General features: G+C 39.1%; 2 protein-coding genes across 4 annotated transcripts; both read right to left on the bottom strand.

Moving 5' to 3' along the window:
• Window positions 1–550: 550 nt before the first annotated feature.
• tnni3k (TNNI3 interacting kinase) lies at window positions 551–15,729 on the bottom strand. Of its 2 annotated transcripts, XM_065955952.1 has the most exons (25): window positions 15,546–15,725; window positions 15,137–15,245; window positions 14,902–14,987; window positions 14,559–14,656; window positions 14,163–14,273; window positions 13,954–14,052; window positions 13,688–13,826; window positions 12,595–12,739; window positions 12,412–12,516; window positions 12,172–12,266; window positions 11,918–12,067; window positions 11,748–11,831; window positions 10,621–10,677; window positions 10,019–10,111; window positions 9,876–9,933; window positions 9,600–9,794; window positions 8,304–8,408; window positions 8,165–8,217; window positions 7,303–7,355; window positions 6,677–6,809; window positions 4,960–5,069; window positions 3,640–3,699; window positions 3,370–3,539; window positions 1,751–1,830; window positions 551–1,120 (listed from the first exon to the last, which is right to left on the bottom strand). In XM_065955952.1, exons 1-25 carry the CDS (start codon window positions 15,583–15,585, stop codon window positions 1,041–1,043), a joined length of 2,508 nt encoding a protein of 835 aa, XP_065812024.1. In that variant the 5' UTR covers window positions 15,586–15,725; the 3' UTR covers window positions 551–1,040. The 2 variants fall into 2 exon arrangements, with proteins under 2 accessions (XP_065812024.1, XP_065812025.1); XM_065955953.1 differs by lacking the exons at window positions 551–1,120; window positions 1,751–1,830; window positions 3,370–3,539; window positions 3,640–3,699 and adding an exon at window positions 6,507–6,567 and having other exon boundaries at window positions 15,546–15,729.
• Window positions 15,730–15,832: 103 nt separating this feature from the next.
• fpgt (fucose-1-phosphate guanylyltransferase) lies at window positions 15,833–19,789 on the bottom strand. 2 transcript variants are annotated; one of them, XM_020650061.3, is made up of 4 exons: window positions 19,545–19,785; window positions 19,256–19,423; window positions 19,070–19,162; window positions 15,833–18,062 (listed from the first exon to the last, which is right to left on the bottom strand). In XM_020650061.3, the coding sequence occupies exons 1-4, from the start codon at window positions 19,618–19,620 to the stop codon at window positions 16,648–16,650; spliced, it is 1,752 nt and encodes a 583-aa protein (XP_020505717.2). In that variant the 5' UTR covers window positions 19,621–19,785; the 3' UTR covers window positions 15,833–16,647. The 2 variants fall into 2 exon arrangements, with proteins under 2 accessions (XP_020505717.2, XP_065812026.1); XM_065955954.1 differs by lacking the exon at window positions 19,070–19,162 and having other exon boundaries at window positions 19,545–19,789.
• Between the last annotated feature and the right edge of the window lie 271 nt (window positions 19,790–20,060).

The following is a 20,060-nucleotide window of genomic DNA, read 5'->3' as shown; positions in this document are numbered from 1 at the left end:
CCACTCACAAATAATTCAATAATTCATAGTTGCTGAACTCCCGCAGCTTATTTGGCACACTTTATATTTCCACTGAATGTACACAAGCACAATGTTATAGTGCCTTAGTATCAGATCTGTCTGTTTTCAAAAGTGTTAGTATTTACTGTCTGAACATGATTACTTGTTTAGATGATATCTAAACTTAATGCAGAGGACAGCTAAGCTAACATGCATTATTCATTCATACATTTAGACTGCTAATTACTTAAACAAACCCTGAAGAATGTCAAATGTAGACACTTATTTGTGTCGGAATTGCTGCTAACACTACCTCCTAATCAAATCATTTACTTAATATTTATTTGTAGGTTACCTTTTCACCTTTTTTTTATTGCTAGTGTGAGTTTGTGAAGCTTTATGGTTCCATTTGAGACAGTTTCTGAGTACTTGATGCATTATTCTGCCCATTAAAAAACACATGAATATTGACTTTAAGCTTTTCTTTTCGTTTTTGAAATGTCTATTTTGGGGGCTTTTTATGCCTTTATTCAGAGATAGGACAGTTGATCGAGTCAAATATCGCAGAGAGAGAGAGAGAGTGAGGAATGACATGAGGGAAGAGGGCCGCAGGTCGCGTTGCTGGGGACTGAAGCCTCTGAACATGGAGCGCGCACTCTAGCCACTATAGACTATCAGCACTCCAGACTTCTTTTAGGTCTTTCATGAATGTGTGTGGACACTTCATGTCCAAAATAATAACACACATTTGAATTCTCAAAGCTTGCATTTCAGATTGAATGCAAATCATGAAAAACAAGTTTTGGGTGTCACACAAAGAGTTTTTACAAAGATCTTGAAATTTCAATTAGATATTTATGTTACATGATATGTATCACAAAATGTATGTAACACAAGAATATAGGATCTCATAGTGTGCTTTAAAAAAAGAAGTCATGCAGTATGTTTCAACTTAAGTTAGTTATATCACTATATGTCTACCCCCCATCTATACAGTTTGATAGAAGCAAACTGTCCCAAAAGCTGTGACTGACACTCGTTCAGTTGCTGTCCTCGAAGCTGCCGCTGCTGCTGAACGAGGAGCAGAATCTCACGGTGCTCATTGGATCAGACACGTACCCTGAAAGAGAGATAAACCAATGAATATAATTACTCCATTTAAAATCAGTTTCATATGTGCAAAATGATTATACTGAATATAACTCTCAGCTGTTTAGGTTGCTGAAATTCTGTTTGATCCTTATTTTGAAATAATTCAATAAAAACTAACAACAAACTGAGCCTATCAAGAATGTGCATTGTTGTTGACTTTTAGCCATCCCTACAAACATTATCCTCCTCGGAACATCACAAGTGCGTTCATCCACCACTGAAAATAGTCCCCAACAAATGCACCTGTAACTCCTGTTTGAGTAATGTTCACTAAATATAATCAAGCAGCTGTTTAATGCAATGAACGAGTATTGTATTAAGATGAACCTCTTTAATATGACTGTATTAATGGAGCTAACAGGAAAGGGAAGTTGTAAGATCTGTACCTTTTCAGCTTATTCAAATTCACAAGAATTATATAGATGAGCACCAGCCTTATCTCAAAGCAAACTTTAAACTATCACCTTGTTTATTGGCACATGTTTTTTTAAAATCTACATAATAAACAATGTCTGAATGCTGAACTGTAGCAGTTTTACTTTGAAAAACAAACACTGTCACCATTATGTATAAGTGCACGTGTGTTTTGCAGACAAACCATTTCGATCGATCGGAGAAAACTGCATGTTCCGTCTGAGCTCCTCCAGTGAAAGCCCTCCGGATGCTCGACGGTGCTCGCTGAAAAATGTAATACATAACATTAACCCTGACTCTAATCCACTGCTAAACAACACTGGTGCAGAAATATACACTGCTTTGTTTACATGGTGAGAGACGGATAAGATGAAGCCAGATAGAGGCAGAAGAAATTCAATATGTAATGTCCCACATAATACCTGCTGCTCTCACTTTCTCTACAGGGGGGGACAGTATACAAAATTAATGACAGGTTTGATGGGATCCACACAATGTGCCTGCCACTTAATAAAATGGAAAGAAAAAAGTATCGGAAATTTGAACATACACAAAACATTTATGTATTTATGTATGTACCTAAAAACTACATGTGATTAAAATGTAATTGTTTGTCAAACCCAGAGAAAGATCTTCAATCATTTTTGAAGGAGCACAAAGAGATTAATTAAAAGTCTCTGCACTGTTACCAAGCTATGACCACCTGACAAACAACCACACACACACTGAGTCACACATAGCACAGAGGCTCAAAGCCAGGCGTCTAATGGAGGCCTTCCTCCTCGGTCAGAATGCCATGCATGTTTTATTGGGTTTCTTTCCTTTGTTTCCTGTTGGGTATCCGAGCAACTCCACACTTAACAGTTTCAGTAAAGCTCTTAAATGGTCAACAAGTTACCTGCCAACAAAACAGTTCTGAGGAGGAGGCTGTTTCTAAAATCATATGAAGTTCAGACACAGTGTTAGTGAAATCCTGGCAAGAAGAACTTTAACCCTAAAACATTCAATTTAGCTTTCACTGGTTAAAAAAATATTCACATACTTGGTTAAAGTTTTTTTAATCATTTAAAATTTGAAAGGGATATGTGCATGGTAAATGTAAAAAAAATAATTCACTTTAATACATTTGAACACCTACATTCCCTCCTAAAATGAGTCTATAAAAATACCATAAAATAAAAATACAACAAACTATTTTTTTTGAAGTCAGGTAAATTTGGCTGCAGAAACAAAATGTTTTCAGCCAATCAAAGCTCAGTTCAAATCCCAGGGCCACAGTGACTCATACTATACTAGTTAAATCTGCTGTTGTGTTGGTCAGAGAATTTGCAGGAACAAAATGTCTCAGTGTCCTTATTTGTTTTTAAGATCATAAATTGAAGTGCAATCTGCTATAAAGTCAACATTTTTAACCAGATATATCCTGGTTAAACTGACAGTCAAATTGAAAATATCTTTATGAGCAAATCATTTTTATGTTAACAAAATCAAGTGTTATGACTGCTTTGGAAGAAGAATCTGTGTTATTTGTATAGGAGTGCTTTTTTCCACTCATTTTCCAGCATCAGATGTAAAGTGATACAATATTGACTTCAAGGGAATACTTATCTATCAGTCCATCAAACAGTGACAATGGTGAGTGGCCATATTAGCTTTTTAACAGTGTGACATCATAGTTGCTAAATAGTAATGCTGGACTTCAGCTTGCCAGGGCGCCTAACGGCTTTTTGGATGAATCTAATCATTGTGCAGTAAATTATTCTCGACCTTCACCTGCCTATGAAGGTGCTTTAAATCTCGTACCTCTGAGTCCAGAAGGCGTAGGCTCGAGTGTTGAGCGCATACTCAAGCTCAAAACGAGAGCGGAGGGCTGCCACGTGGCTCCTGCCGGGTCCTCCTCGTCCAAGCAGACAGTCTGAGGAGGAGGATGGCGACAGGGAGCCGCTGCTGTTACTGGAGGCTGGAGACATCAGCTGCAACAGACACAACAAACACACATGAGCAACCAACATATATGTCATGCACTGCAGTGAAAAAATAGATTTCTTATAGAATATGTGGAATATTGCTCACCTCAACATTGCACAAGCATTCCTCCAGATTGGAAACCACCTCAGAGAACTCAGGCCTGTCCTAGATTAGAAGAAGTAAAATACATTTATATCTGCTTTAATTTGAAACAACCACACACATCAGGTATAGCCAACAAAAGAAAGACACATATTTATTCCCTCAAACACCGTCTTGTTTTCATTTTCGTCCACCCACACATAAACCAGGGGTGAACTCTGCTTCAAAGGCGCTCCTCAGATCTCCTGCCTCACTGTAAAAGAACAAACAGTGCCACCCTGAAGCTGTTCAATTATACATCACATCCTCAGAGAGGGGCCAAGGCCTGTCTGCTGTCTGCTTCAATACATGACAAACATGAGTGCAAAAACACAAGAATATTGCAAAATAAAGATTAAAATGATTATTTTCTAAGTAAATCATTTCCTCCTGTTTTTATTATTATTACTATTATAATAAGTCAATTATATAGTATGTTTGCCCTTTGTGAAACAAAAAACATGTACTGACAATGTGAACTGTAGAAAATGTATATGATCATGCATATGCTGATTTCTGTAATGAACAAGAAAAATAGAAAAGGGGTCATTTTCAGAGGAGTGTTGTAAAATCTGCCCCTACTGTCATTCTTATTGGCTTTATCAAATACAATTTGTAGTTCAAACCCTGTAAACAAAGAGCTCCAATTTTAAGCCCCACAGGAGCTGGTGTAATGTGCCGTTTAGGTGCCATTATAAATAAAGGTCCATGAAACTTTATGACTGCATAATATGATTGCACTCTGTGTCTTCATCACTGAGGGAGGATGAAGCAGGCTGGCAACCTTTAACTGGGAAACAGGAAGGAGAATTACCACGGAGGGAAAAATGTGCCAGTGTGCTCTGCTGTGTAATAATGTATCTTAATGAGGCCATGAGGCAACATGCCCGGACTCAGTACTCAGGGACCATCATCCAGGTCATGTTTGCGCCTAAAGTGAACAGCAGTGCAATAATGTATCACCTGGGGACGCGCAGGTCATGTTCATTACTGCTGCACATGTTTGCAGAAGTAGCAGACTCAGCATCAATGTCTCTCTGAGTGTCAGTGGGTTTAAACAGCTTATGTCACTTTATTGATGGGATCAAACACAGTTTAAAACTATGAAGCCGTCTCCCCTGGTACACAGAGGACAACACGGCTCCTAGTGGACATAAACTGCACTGAGTACTGTAATGTACTGAGTACTGTAAATTAATTAAATTATAGTTAGAGTTTAAGAGACTGCCCTTGATCAACAGAGTTCAAATGAAATTCTGAAAGAGGTGACATGAGATCTTTTACCTCTGGGCAGGCGTACCAGCCTCTCATCAGAAGTGCAGAGATGGGTTTGGGAATGGAGTAACCAATAGGAGGCCTGACGTGATGATAAGCCATGTCTGCTGCTGCAGCCGCTGAGGACAGAGGAACATCTAAAATCAATCAAATGTTTTTTTTAACAACATTTCACTTCTGTGAGTTATGTTGTTTTGAGTATGAGTGTTTTTATGAGTATGTATGTTTTTAATTTCTTTTAACATAGCTAGCCCTGGGGACACATACTATATATGTCAGCGTTTGGTCCAGACTGACTTTTCTCAACAACTATGAAATCAATTGCCACGAGATGTAAACAAAGTCAATAAAAGAAGAATTTATACAACTGAACTTGCAGAACTATTGGTTTTGGTTTATTTAGGCAATCGCTGTTGAAAAGTCTTATGTGTTTACACATAGGTCAAAATCTGTGTTAGTGTTTTTAAATATCATGCAGTAAATCACAAAAGCTATCATGTACCCTGCAGCAGTGTTTTCATTCATTAAAAAATACTTCATGGAACTAATCTATCGTGTTGATTAAGATCTCATTTGTTATAGTATCACATTGCGATAAGAGTATTTATTTCAGTCTGTTATACAATCAGCTAAAAACTCGACACCAGAGCTTTAAGAGTCACTCTGATGTTTAACATTTTTGGTTTTGTGTTAAATTTCTTTAACAATAAGGTTTTAATTGGCTCAACTAATTAAGCAATACAACTTATTTTGCATCAAAGAAATGCCATTCACATCTGCCTTTGTTCTACTTAGCTAAACTAAAATACCAAACTGTAAATATTCTGCCCGCTAAACGCTTAAGCATGTTAGCAAAGTCATTATACTGACAATGGCATGATGACTGAATACCCCAACAACCAGACAGTCCCATCACCCTCTTTTTAACGTCATACTTAACGCTTATTAGCATCATGCTAACACTCCAAACAGTGTGGAAACATTGTACCAGATAAACCTTTTTATGTTAGCTTTGTCAACATAACCTGTTAGCATGAATGTATGGGCTTTAACTAAAAAAAAAATCCTTTGACAAAAGCCTTCCTTAACTTTTGTCAATTCACTCTACAATCAGTTATCTATATCTGAACAACATTACTCAATTTGTTTTATATGCTGGATTCTCCATGCGGGGGTTTGTGTTTTTGATGACCACAGCTGAAGGTTAGTTTTGAATTCCTACTTTTCTTTTCCTTTTCTGTTATTCAGCCTCTTTGTAACATACGTCTTTATTTATATTCACATGTTCATAATTGATGTTATTCATATTCTTAAATGTGTACCCATGTTTCATAAAGTAAAGGGAGATGGGAGAGGTGAACAAGATACATGTTGGTAAAAGCTGAAGATTTACCGTCATATTTAATTAACCCTCCATAATGAAAAGAAAAACATTTGTAGCCACCCCCCCAACCCCAAAAGAAAAATCGTTTTTTTTTACCAAATAGAAAATAAAGCAACTCGACTTTTAATAATAAGGACAGATGTTACTATTTAGAATAACAATAAATCTGTACCTTCAGGTTTGGTAAGTCAGTTTAATGTGAGGGTTAGGCGACATGCACAAATACCAGGAACCTGAAACAGAAGAAGCCAGATGGAGTTGAGCCTGGGCTTCTCCCACTTTTTCCACAATGAGCTTTTCACTATTAAAACTAAACATTTGATAGACGTGAAGAAAAAATACCAGGTTTCAAGTGAGCGAAGGGAATTTCTCCAGTGAGCAGCTCCCACAGACAGAGGGCGTAGCTGAACATGTCAGCCTTCACTGAGTAGCGAGTGCACTGCGTAAACACTTCAGGAGCCATCCAGCGCAGGTTCTGCACAAACACAAGACACGCTCATATATATGAACATACTGAAGATCCAGCAAGGCACCACGTTTCAGTGGATTTGTCCTGGTAATATATTTGGTATATCAAGACATCAGGCCATCATAAACACACTCACTGCAAAATGATACAATTACTGACATCAACGCTGTGTCCCAGCAAGGGCAAGGACTTCCTCACAACAAGCAGTTCCCATGAGGTGTAACACACTTAACACTAATCTGCAGGCCAAGCACTCTGAGTAGAGATGAGTCAGCACATAGAGACAAATTCTGCATGAAGGCAGTTTTTTTTTTTGTCGGTAATTGATGGCAGGTGCCAGGAGAAGCTCATGGCTTAAACCCCTTTAAGAATAACAGCATCCACTGGATGCTGCAAATGGTGTGAGAGAGTTTTGGGGCAAAACAGGATGAAAACAATCATTCCAAAAGGTTTGAGTCTGTATCACCAAGTAAATCAAAAAGAGAAATAAATCACTGACCCCTGGCTGCTTGGTCATGTTATCCTCGCCCAAAGATTGAAGGAATCTAGATTCTGTGGAGGTTAGAAAGGAAATAGAACAGTCAAACATAATGGTGATCAACAGGCAGCTCATTTTCATGTGGATTAGATCATACAGAGCAGAGCCACTGAATAAAATGTTCAATTGGCAGGATTACAAGATACTAACAGAAGTAAACAAACAGAAATATGGCTGCCAGACTAAATGTTTCCCCTGACTGAAGCAATGGGTGATAGTAGATACATGACATGTAAATAAAATACTGTTGTATTTAAATGTTATACTATGTCACAATAGTTCCTTTAAGATAAAGGATAATAAAGTACAGGTATATATTATCTTATCTAAAACAAGCTTAATGATCATTGCCATGTGGTCACAGGTGAGAAATGAAGGACATTGAAAACAGAGTTTAAGAATAATCATAAAAGTCCTCAGGTTACTTCACTGAAACTAGCAACAAAAAAGTGCCGGTCACATCCCAACAAGTACAGGGCAGTAAAACTGCATTTGGCTTTAAGTGAGTGACAGGGGTTTTTTTTTTTATCACAAATGATCAACATAATGGTTAACAAATGATCTGACTAAATGAAAAGCTATTTATTTTCAGAGGGTGAATGGTTTAAGTGATCTTTAATCCCTAGCAGTCATTATATCAGGGATTATTTCAACCGTACATCCAAAGAGCAGCCCAATTCATGTAAACACCTGTAAATGCTGTTCAACTAGCATGTACATCTGTAACATCACCAGGAGACATTTCACTCTATTTTACTGTAGAAAATGATAACTGGAGATCTTTTTTTTTCACAGCAAATAAACACTGCATAACGTTTCTTACCTCCAAAATCAGCCACCACTGCATGTCCATCCTCATACAGCAGGATGTTGTGGCTGCAGGGAACACACGTATCATTAGTGGTGACAACAGTTATTTAAGATAGCTAATACTGTCCCACCTCATCCACCGTGGCCCCCACCTGTTGAGGTCCCTGTGGATTATGGGCTGGGTGAGGTTGTGCAGGTACTCCATGCCCTTGGCCACATCGATGGCAATGATGAGCTTGGACTGCAGGTCGATCAACCTGTCCATTGACACATCATTAAAGCAGCAGCCACTTAGTGCCAGATCAATGGTCCCTGCCAATCACACACAGCACTTTACACAGATCAATAGGGAAGTCTATAAAGACAGCACCTGGCCACACAGTTAGCGGAACACTTCATCTGGATCAATGACGATCACGGTAGAGGGGAAGCTTCCACAGAGGATAATGAGACCTGAAACAGTCGGCTGTGCTGTGCAAACATGTTGTTGTAAAATAAATCACTGAGTTACTTCTTCAGGTAGTTTGATCTGTTTTTAGATATTAGACCTTAATCGCATTAACGTGTGTGAAGAATCAAATGAAATCAATCGATCAATCTTTATTTGTAAAGCGTCAACTCATAACAAGTGTTATCTCGAGACACTTTACAAAAAGCAGGTAAAAGACCTCACTCTTTGTTTTTTAATATTTCAAAAGAGCAGGTAAAAAGAGCATACTCATTTTTATGTTACAAAAAGCAGGTAAAAGACTTATTGCTATATTACAAATGAAAGAAATCCAACCACCTGGGACTTACAACTACTTCACTATAGGTTTTAATCACTCTTCACTTAATAAGCAGCAGCTATAAAGTTACACCTTTACAACAACAGGGCCCCGCAATAGGTTAATTATATATCTTTTTTTTTAAAGTCATAGTTTTTGACTCGTCGCCATGGTCCTGAGGCTGTAGTTGGCTGAGGTAAATTTGACTGCATCATAATAAAAACATTTCTAAATCCCCATAAAGTTTTGAGCCATAAGTGATGTCTTCAAAAGATATTCATTGAGATATCTTTTATTAATCATGTAAAAATTTCCTCATATTTAAGTAGCAGGAAACAGATAGTTTTTGACATTTGTGCGTGACAAATGACTTAAATCATCCAGAGTATTGTTGACTGAATAGAACTAGGTCAAATTTACAGATCATGTCAGGGCAACTTTCATTTAGACTGCTGTGCTGCAACACACTGGGCTTCTGTAGTTCAGTCTAAATCTGATATATTTGATATTTTTACATATATTAATTCAGTCAAGTCACAAATCTTGATGATCTTTTTGGGGTTGTAAGTTTTTCAAGTTGTTAGAAATATGAGCTCTGTTACAGTTCAGTATCTTGTTGGAGCACTGGTACTGACGAAATGATATATAACAAGCTCCAGTGTGTAAAACACACTTCCTCACCTCTTCTGCTCGTGCAGCAGAGAGAACAGCGAGCCTCCAGAAACATATTGCGTCACAATGGCAAACTGGCTGGGGTCATCCAAACACGCCCCCATAAACTGGATGATGCAGGGGTGATTGAGTCGACAGAGGATGGAGACCTCTCTGCAGAACATGTCCACATCTGACTTTGAGCAGTAGGTGTTGGCTCTATATCTAGAGACAACGGCAGACAGTCACGAGTCAGTTTTCCCCGTAACAAAAGCGTGGTACAAAATGTCATCTTTTGACACTTACCGCTTGATGGCGACGACTTTGTTCCGGCATTTGCCTTTGTAGACTCTTCCAAAGGAGCCTGAGTGTGAGACCGATTCAATGCTCAATACTACTATCAGATCTGTTAAGTACATTGATTGAAAAAGAAAACAGGAGGCAGTTACCTGATCCAATAATTTCATTAAACTCCAGCTCAGACAGTTGAAGATGGAAGTGAGATGGGAGGCTGGCTCTGAGCAGAAGGACTTCTGCTTTTTCTGACATACAGAGAAACACCTTTTGAAACTTTATCTCTCTCATGAATAATAATAATAATGCTTGGAGCAGTTTGTACTTGCTACATGTGTATTGGCTAAAGGTTAATTTTTCATTAGAATGAGCGAACAATGTTAATTTTTTGAATTTATAAATGCCTTCAGTGCAAATAAAGTAATGGAAGTTATGTAGCTGCACCAAATTTCTCTAAAGCTATAGTATAAATCTGGTTAGGTGTGGTTATATGCCCCTATGCAGAAAGCTCCTTTGAGAGATTCTCTAAAAGAAGTCAAATACTTCAATTTCTAAAAAGATCTGCGGTTTTAAAGTACAGATTTCATACCACCTACAGATTTAGGTGCACATCTAGTAAAACAGAGTAAAACAGAGAAGTGTTTACATTAGCAGCTAAGCCCCTTCCCTTGGTAATAGACAGTGTGTGTGCTGTGATGACAGCTGACTTTGATGACAAGTGTGTGAAAGTGTGCTGTGCTTCACTCCACCTCACTACCTTTAGTCATGCTTTTGATCTTCCCCAGAGGAGACGGGACAGATACGTAGGACCCATCTGGAAGAGAGCCGACATGTTCAGGCACATTAATGAGTGATTCTAGTCCAGGGCCAAGTTGTTAAAAATAAATCTGATTAAAGTCATTTGGATAAAATCTTGAAATCAGGTCTTTCAAAAAAAAACAAGAAAAAAAAGGATTACCAAAACAGATTAAATCAATTTATCCAAAACAGTTTTTGATCCTGCAAAACCTCCGGTTTGTGTTGTTCCAAACCTTTTGAGTATGAGTGGGATAACTTTGATCCATAATGATCACGATAAACCAGATCCAAGTAGAGGGGTCGATTCAGGCTGAATTTCATGTACAAAAGATAATAAAATGTGTGTAGACATTATAATACTTTTATTATAGACATTAGCCTAGTAAAAAAAAAGAAGGATTAAAAGACGAACAAAAATATTTCATTAAAATCTAGTTTCAGGATATGTCATTTTGTTTGGATTTTAGCGCCCCCTGTGGAAAAGGTATGTTGTATGAAGTCCACTTAGAGCACAGGTTATTCAGATTATTTGGCAATCTTTAAGGATGGGGGCAGTAGTTTAGTCTGTAGGGTCTTGGATTAGGAACCAGAGGGTCACTGGTCTAAATCTAAGTACAGAGCAAGTATGGACTTGGAACTGGTTTCTGAAGAGATGCTAGTTAACTTCCTGAGCACTGCCGGATTACCCTTGAGCAAGTGACTGAACCCCCCTCCTGCTCGCGGCACCTGTGCAGCCCCCTCCCTCTGACATCTCTCCATAAATGTACGTCATTAAGTCCTGCTTGTGCTTTTGGGCTTATGGGTGTGTGAAGCATGTCTCACAATAACAGAGAGAACAGTTCAATATCCCTCAGGGTTAATAAAGTAAATACAAATTAAATGAACACATTTCTTTTTAAAAGTCCTTAACTGGATTGGACAGGTTGGTCCTAAACAGTTTGTTTGTTTTTTATAACCAGGGCAAAATCTGCATCACCTGATCCTGGATAGCAGAAAAAGGTGGATTCCCAAATCTGGTCTTCCACAGAAAAATCATCATCTGGTTAATGCTTTGCACAAACCAGATGATGAAGAGGGGTGACTCACCCCCTCCTGGCTGGGAGTACTCGTTGCAGGGGGAGTCGTCAGGACGTTTGTAGTGTTTCAGTAAGGTGACGATGGCATCGTGACCTGAGAGAGAAAAAATAAAGGACTGTTATATAAGATTTTCATTACACCTTTCCCCCACAGCTGAGCTCTTTTTCATACACACAGACCTTTTTCATAAGCCCACATCAGACAGGTCTGCTCGTCCTTCTCCCCACTAGACCTGCTCGGGTCGCAAGCTACCAGGTTCATGTCTGCTCCGCTGTCCAGCAGGAACTGCACCAGGCGGATATGTCCGTGAAAACAGGCACTGTGCAGAGCTAAAAAAAAAAAAAAACAGAATACGGGAATGCTGCCAAACTCTATTATAATTCAAAGAAAAACTGCTCCTGCACTTATTCTATAGAGGAGTTTAAAGAGTGACCTGTGTGTCCGTCTCTGCCCTGATGGTTGATGCTTATAGCGTTCTGGCTCAACAAGAACTTGACCATCTGCAGGTCTTTACCGTACGTACAAGCACTGTGAAACAAGATAGACACTCGTTATTATCATCTCACAGCAACATGAACCACAGAGTAAAGGTTCTGCACAGAAATGTAACAACGTGACAATCCAAAGTATGTGTCTGTATTTGTGTATAAAGACGGAGCGTGGGAAACTACACCTGTGAAATGCTGTCTCACTGAATATGTTCTCCTTTGACAGACTTTCTGGGCCAGAAAGCTGCACAATCTCCTTTCCTGCCTCAAATTTTCCATTATAGCAGGCCCTGTTTGGAATAAAATATAACATTTCATGGCATGTGTCGAACATTTACAGCATGCTGCTGACACTGTGAAGCATTTACAGGTGTAGCGGCGTGTCCCCGTAGATGTTGACAGAGTGAGGTTGAATGTCAAAGTTGCCCTGCAGGAGGAATCGGACGATCTCATGGTGACCAAAGCGAGCACAGAAGTGCAGAGGAACATGTTCCTCATTGTCCGTGGCATTGACTGAAGAAAAAAGTTGAAAGGAAGAGTTGACAAATCCTCAATGAAATCATCTTCAACTGAAAGACTGAATTATCTCCCATATGGTAATTGAGAAGGAAACATGCTGGCTTAGCCAAGAGGAGCAGTGCAGATTTAAAGCTCTCTTACAACCATATGTGAGTAAAGGAAATAATAACCTATGCTTGTATGTTTAGTCACAAAATATAAAATGAAAAGAAATACCACGTTTCTTTTATAACAACGCACATTAAAAATCAGCAATCTCAGTCAATGAACCATTCCTGTGACAGAGTGGACACTTGGACGCCAAACATTCCTGTATTTTTTGAACATATTGAAACAATGTAAACATCATGGCTGAATATATTTATTTATTACATTTTATTCTGTAAAGGGACCATGTACAAGATTAAACATAAATATTGCCATATGATGCATTGTACCAGAGTTGGCTTAGAGCTAGGTAACCTCATAGATGTTTAGCTCAGAGAAAGGTACTGGGTTATGGAATCCTGAATGATGTAGAGGGTCCGGTACCTCAGTTTAATGAGAGACTGGTATCAGTGTAAAACACTGTAAAAAAGCAATTGCAAGGAAATTATACAAGCCTAGGACTCCAAACATCAACAAATGTTGGTTGAAGAAATTATTGTAATAGATAAGATGACTTCTCTCTGAGACTTTAAGGCTCAAATCTTTGTGAGAAGTGGGAGAAAAGGAACAACTACAGTATGTTGCAGAGGAGGAGGACACTATCTTTGGGTGACTCTTTTGGACAATGATGGACTTTTGACTGGATTTATGAGGATTATTTTCAAGCTAAGGTGCCCCCACAATGTGGTCTTTGTCCGTGTCTATTTGTATTGTTTATGTCGCTATACAAATTAGAAAACATTAAATCAAGAGTAAATAAAAGAAAAGAAACACTATATGAGTTTTAGGTCTCACCATTAGCTTTGCTGCCCTCCCCCATCAGAAGTTTGATGATGCCGAGGAAACCTCTGGCTGCAGCCAGGTGCAGAGGACGATCTCCAACTTCACCGCCTGCATTCACATCTGCACCAAACTTCAGCAGCAGCTTTGTCAACTGAGAAGTAGAAACAGTAAACGCATAAAATCAGGTATCAACTTTCTGAACAAAGTACATAATTCATTAGTTGAATTAATTTCTATTTAAAAAAAAAAGGCGGAGGTTGTTAGTTTGACCATTTTACCTGCTCGTTTCCGTTATAAGAAGCAATATGCAGTGGTGTGAAAAACACAGCATCCTGAACACTGACATAGGCTCCATGTTGCAGCAGGATATCTGCAGCCTGATGTAAAACATAGCAAAATTATGAATGTGCAGATGCTGCAATGAAAACTCCAATTCTGTTAAAACCTTTTCCTTACATTTAAAACAAAACAAAAGGCCAGCTCTCACCTCGTGGTGCCCGGCCAGGGTGGCCACATGCAGGGCTGTGAGTGCACCATAACCCAACTGCTGCACGTCTGACCCTCCGTGGAGAAGTGCAGTCACCAGCTCAGCATCGTCCTGTGGAGCAGAAACAAACAGAGCTGGAACATCTACTACTGATTAATATAAAAAACATACAGGTGAGCTATGATTGTCCTGCTTTCACCACATCCCTTAATATTAGAAAAGAAAAACCCAGCTCAGACAAACAGCTATATACATTCTTTATGTGTGCTTGCACTCCACCATGTGGTAAAACTTAGACATCTCTTAGAACCAGAAGATCACAAGGAAAATAAAACTATACAGGTAACCTAGCACTTACAGACATATTTTAAATCTATGTTTGTTGCTCTTTCATACTTTATAAGCAGCCAGGTGAAGCGCAGTGAATCCATTCCTGGACAGTCTGGAGGGACGAAGGCCTTTGAGCATCAGGGTGCGGATATGGTCCTTGTTACCTGGTCACAAAAACGCAATATCATTTGTGTTTTGTTTGAGTGATTTAACAAGCTAGAGAAATGACCAAATAAATTAACTAATTGCTTACTATAAATGTACAAGTTATATCTATGTCGTTTACTAGTATGTGAACCAGCAGAAAGGTCATCTCCACACAATAATGTCAGTCAGTTCGCAGTAATCCTCTCCTCCACTGTCACATTTTGTCTGGGAGTTATTAATATCCTTTAGTAGTCACACATACCTCCACACACACAGCAGAGGTGCAGCAGCGACAGTCCCTTCTCTGTTCGGTAGCTCAAGTTCACCTTCTGAAAAGCCTCATCGCAGCTGAGCCACAGGAAAATCAACAACAGAAAAGTGAGCATCAGACCAAGGCGAAGAATGACAGAGTGACAAATCCATCTTCAATTAAACTATGACTCATACAGACTTTTCTTTGTTTCCTTTTTTTTTAATGCAGAAAGTGTTTGAGTCACCTGAAAGCAAGCTTGAGATCCACGAGCTCGCTGTCTTTAAGCTGGAGGTCATCTTCCAACTTCTCGATGATCACAGAGTACGACTCACCCACCTTCTTCTTCCACTCATCTTCAAATCATCAGTGTGACAAATTAATATCATTTTCATTTCTTATTATTAGCCCCGTGCAGAGATAAGCACATTATCCTTTTTTGTAATTTTGAATGTAAACATCACTGTATTTAAGTTTCAATAACTGTCAGTAACTCACAGTTTTACAAAGAGTTGTTCAACTTGTCAGTGTTTGTGATAGGGAGTAATGGCTGCCAACAGAGAAACATAACCCGGCCAGGCGTTCCCCCTTCAATACAAACCCTGTTCTCCGTCTTATATGAATATAATCTCACACTGTCACAAACAAGCCATTACCTGTACACGTCTGAGAGGGTCTTGATTTGTAGTTTCCCATTGATAAGGTCCGTTTCGTGTAAAATCTGCTGTGTAAAGTTTGGTTTAGTAATACAATCTCTTACTCTGTCACAATTGCACAGATCCAGATAAAGGGGGGGATCATGTCTGTGGGCTAAAAATAAACACATTGGTGTGGAATGCCTGACAACTAGGACAACTGATCTCCCTCCATAATGCAAGCAGGCTTTTTCACAGTCTGTGAGATTGTGTGTGTGTGTGTGTGAAAACAAACTAGATGGTCAGTGTTTTGTTGAGGATTTCAATTGGGATTATTTTATTTTTCTAATATGGATAATACAGTAGTTCCCAAACCATACCTGCTAATTATTGCAATTAAAGTGACAGCTGAAAGGAACAAAAACAGTTTGATTTTGATGAAAATTTACAATTTCAACATTTGAAAATATGAAATATGAAATATAAAAATAATATATATATAAACATAAATAAATCAGAACAACTATTTCCTGCACACAATCAATACTTTCTCACTCAGCATGTTTAAATTTTAGCCATTGTTTTTACACCATTACGACGCAGTGAAATAAAACCTGCAGGCTTACTATCAGCTGCTCTCAGTGAAATGAATGCCAATTTAGTGGTGAAGATAAATCCATTTGCATCTGCTTTGGATTCAGGAGGGACATGTTGCAAACATGGCTATTGTGTAAAACATGAAGAACAGCATATAGACATTCAAATGTGAGTTAAAGCTCAATTTTGACTCTCTAATGTTGGTGTCTGTATCAGACTTTGTAATGTTATAAGAACTGAACAATGTTATGCATGTTGAATATTTCTCTCTCTCTTTCATTCTTTTCTCATTCTTTGATTTGTGGCTCTGAATTTGTAGCAAGATTCTGTGATTGCTTATATAGCTATCTTTATTGTCTCTGAATGTAATCATACTGGCTTTTCAGACCAAACAAAGGAAACCATGTGATCATTGAATGAACATACAATATATATAATATATCAGTGATTTACAGCCTTATTAATGAGGTCTTTTAAACAAACAACAACAAAAACTCTCCCATAATCCATATTAAGAATACTAACATCAATCATTTGATTTTCTCTGTGTGATGTCATCATTAAGTCCCTTCCTGAGCTCCAGCATCTCTTGAAGGTTCTTACACAGTAAAGACTCTTGCATGGACATGAGCTTTGTGTCTCCGGGTAAGTTGAACTTGGAGCTGCTCAGGACAGCTTGTAGCATCTCCACAGACATCAAGAATGATCTTTGTTGATCTGAGCAAACAGGAAACAAACAAGCGTTCCACAGACTACAGCTGGATGGATCCCCAGAGAACCTGAGGGCTTCACTCTTCAGCCCCCAGCGAGACAAACACTTCATCAGGCTGAAACCACAAAGTTTCAGCTCCTCCATGTATGCAGGAGCTCCCACGCTGTGCTTCAAGTCATCATTTATCCCAAAGAAGACAGTCACAAATTTACTTTGATTCTTATAATTAACACACAGTGAGTACATGAAGACTCCAGCAGGTACTGAGAGGCCTGGACTGACCCGGCAGCTGCTGACAATAGAGCCCTTACCTACAGAAACTTCTGCACCTAGTCTGGAGTACTCCACCACTGACCCAGCTCCCACAGAACAGCCGTTGTCGAGCAAGCTGTACATGACGCAGCCTCCTGAGCAGCTCTCAGAGTTCTGATTCAGGTGTACGCTGAAAGCAGACGTTAGCAGACCCAGCTCCCTCCTCAGCGCCACATCCTCTGTGAGGTGAAAGAGGTATTCAGATGTGGTTCCAATGTGATAAAACTTGGAGTTGTTCAGTAGAATGACATTCAAAGGAGTCCCTTTCAGATGATGGAAGATCTTTTGACGGATTTCCACCAGACTGCTCTCCTCTTTGCTAACATTTGCAGTGTTGTTGGTGTAATCTATGGTGGCTTCAGGGCCCAGTGCTTGGAGAAAGTCCCCGTATGCATCTATCTCACACTCCAAAGGCCCCAGCTCCTTCAGCAAATTAAGAAGAGACTTTGCGGTGTCAAAGTCGACATAATATGTGCTGTCTGTGTAGACAAACTCTGTGTCCGAAAGAGAACAACCGCTCCGCCTTTCACAAACAGCTCCACTGTCTCTCATCTTCTGGACACTCGGCTTGTGCAGGAAGCGGCGACAAGAGACGTTCTCCATTTCGGTGTTTTTACAAGACGTTTCATGTGAATGCAACACAAACACTCCATGTGTAGTGCCGATAGACAGAGGGGAGGGGTGGGCTAAAGCTGTAAAGCCAGGTTTGTCAAACCTAACGCTCTCGTCCTCTGAAATACTGTAGAGCTCTATGTCGTCTGCACAGGTCACCAGCACACCAGGCTTCATGTGAAGAGGGAAATCCACATACATGGTCAGTTTGAGCTCCAGCATCTGGTAGAGAGGGTCACCCAGCGGAAGGGCGGTGAAGATCTTCCCCAGGGCGCTGGCACTGGGCAAACGCTGACTCCACCCGCCTGGAAGAATGCACATTGTTGAATACAAGAGGTGTAAAAAAAAAAAAAAAAAAAAAAAAAAAAAAGATATTGGAGAACTTGCCATTAACATCTTAACTTAACTTTAGAATAAATTGGCAAAGAAAAATATTTAGTTAACTTTCTATTTGTAACAGCAAAATGAAAAGTCAGATGTAGACACTTTGTTGGGAAATCCCAAGAAGCTCAAATTAGAAAAATGTTGGAAAACATTTTAACCACATAAACATTACAGATTTTTTGCGATTTAAAGAAAAAATCTGCCAGGGTTAATTGGAGGATAATTCCCTGTTGTAGAAAGAAGTGGATAAGCATACCGCTTGTAGGGAGTGTGTGCAGTTATTGCGTGACGTGTTGTCATTTGGACTGCGTGAGAAGTCCCTTTGTGGTGACTGAGGCTTGCTGTAACATTATGTTAAAGGTTACTTACATTATGAGGGGATTTAGTGTCTAATTTTGGCAAGGGGCTTAAACAATTCACATGCGTTAATAGATTTTTAATTCCTTTTTGAGTAAATAATCATGCAAGCTCCTTTTCTGCACTCCTTTATTTATCCTTATGGAGGACATCACAGCAAAGTAACTCAGGGGAAGAAAGGTTTTTATCAATTAATCAAAGACATCCACTGACCATCATTTCTGACACAATTTTTGATCCTTTTCAGTTTCTACTTAACAAAAAAAAGAGGTAGTGGTATTTTGCAGCTGGTACCACACAGACAGGTGTTGCTTTATTCGTTGTTTTTGTCCTGATATGTGTCCAATAAGCATTTTTCTCTGGATTATTATTATTTTTTAACACTTTTTGATTTGCTCATTTTGGTGAAGCACCTTGGTCAGCTCACACTGTCTTCAATATTCTATAATAAAGGTAATCACCAGCCTTATTAAGGTCTTTGTGATTATTAGATATTCAGAACAACATTCAATCATGGAAATAATTGAATTGTAATTGAAGATGAGCAGTTAAACCAAAAGAAATCTCAAACCTGCATGGATCAGTATGACTCTCAGTGTGCCCACAGCCTTTCCATACAAGTCACTCAGCTGCTGCAGAGAGTACAGAGTGGACCCTCCATTACCTTCAAAACACAGGGTCATGTAAGAAATCATCATGCATTGTTTTTGTAATCCCCTAAAAATCAAACAGGGGGCAGTGGAATTAAAATGCTCACCTATTTTAGATCCAGGAGGATCAGAGAAGACCTTGTAGTGAACACCAAGGGGAAGCTCTTTTCTGCTCACTTTCTCTGAGATCTGCAGCTCATAAGCTTCTCTCTGGCTCTCATCCACAGCGGTCACAACCACCACATCCCAGAACTCCCCAGGCTGAACCTCCCGACCTGCAGCCACACAACGACCAGCTGGTTATGTTATTTTTATTTTATTTTACAGTCTATGGGTCATACAGGCTCCAGGATTTAACTGAACTGCATGAAAGACACCAAACAATGTAACACTCACCGCGCAGACAGCTAAACTTTGTGAGTTTTTCTCTTGTTGCGAGTCGTAATTTTGTGCTACATTCCTCCTGGCTCATGTTGACGCCGCAAATGACTTTTAAAATAAAACACTTCACTGTGGGGTGAACGGTCACACGCAGCAAACCCTTCTTCTTCAGACTCTTACTTCCGGGTTCAATCACGTGATTAGTTGTTTTTTCCTCTGAGTGGCGTTCAAGTGAAAGGTACAATCATCGGGACACAATAACAATACTTTCCTGGAGGAGAGAAGGGTCGAAAAAAAAAACTGCAATAAGAATTCAGACAAAGTAAATCTTCGCACATGACATACTTATCTTATAGTCTATAATAGATTATAAAGAATATTCTTTTTTTCAACATTGACATCATGTTCATTATTATCAGATGTGAATTGTAACAAGAAGAGCAAAATATATGAAAGCAACTTCTAGTTGTGCCAGAACAACAAAAATATTTTAACAACTTCAACCACATGATTTTATCATAATTATCCAAT

The sequence above is a fragment of the Labrus bergylta genome, chromosome 6, assembly GCF_963930695.1.
Source record: "Labrus bergylta chromosome 6, fLabBer1.1, whole genome shotgun sequence".
NCBI lineage: Eukaryota > Metazoa > Chordata > Actinopteri > Labriformes > Labridae > Labrus > Labrus bergylta.
The sequence above is the reverse complement of the archived record's forward strand: the minus strand, read 5'-3'. Positions and strand labels throughout refer to the sequence as shown.

What these genes read in the sequence shown, in the direction of transcription:
- tnni3k (XM_065955952.1), bottom strand. Translation starts at nt 15,585, where the DNA reads ATGGGAAACTACAAATCAAGACCCTCTCAGACGTGTACAG. An exon ending in GTACTCCCAGCCAGGAGGGG is followed by an intron (nt 10,678 to 11,747) that starts GTGAGTCACCCC and finishes GCTCTCTTCCAG; the next exon opens with ATGGGTCCTACGTATCTGTC. An exon ending in AAAGTCGTCGCCATCAAGCG is followed by an intron (nt 9,795 to 9,875) that starts GTAAGTGTCAAA and finishes CGTTGTCTCTAG; the next exon opens with ATATAGAGCCAACACCTACT.
- fpgt (XM_020650061.3), bottom strand. Translation starts at nt 19,620, where the DNA reads ATGAGCCAGGAGGAATGTAGCACAAAATTACGACTCGCAACAAGAGAA. An exon ending in AAAGTTTAGCTGTCTGCGCG is followed by an intron (nt 19,424 to 19,544) that starts GTGAGTGTTACA and finishes GTGTGGCTGCAG; the next exon opens with GTCGGGAGGTTCAGCCTGGG. An exon ending in TCCTCCTGGATCTAAAATAG is followed by an intron (nt 19,163 to 19,255) that starts GTGAGCATTTTA and finishes TGTGTTTTGAAG; the next exon opens with GTAATGGAGGGTCCACTCTG.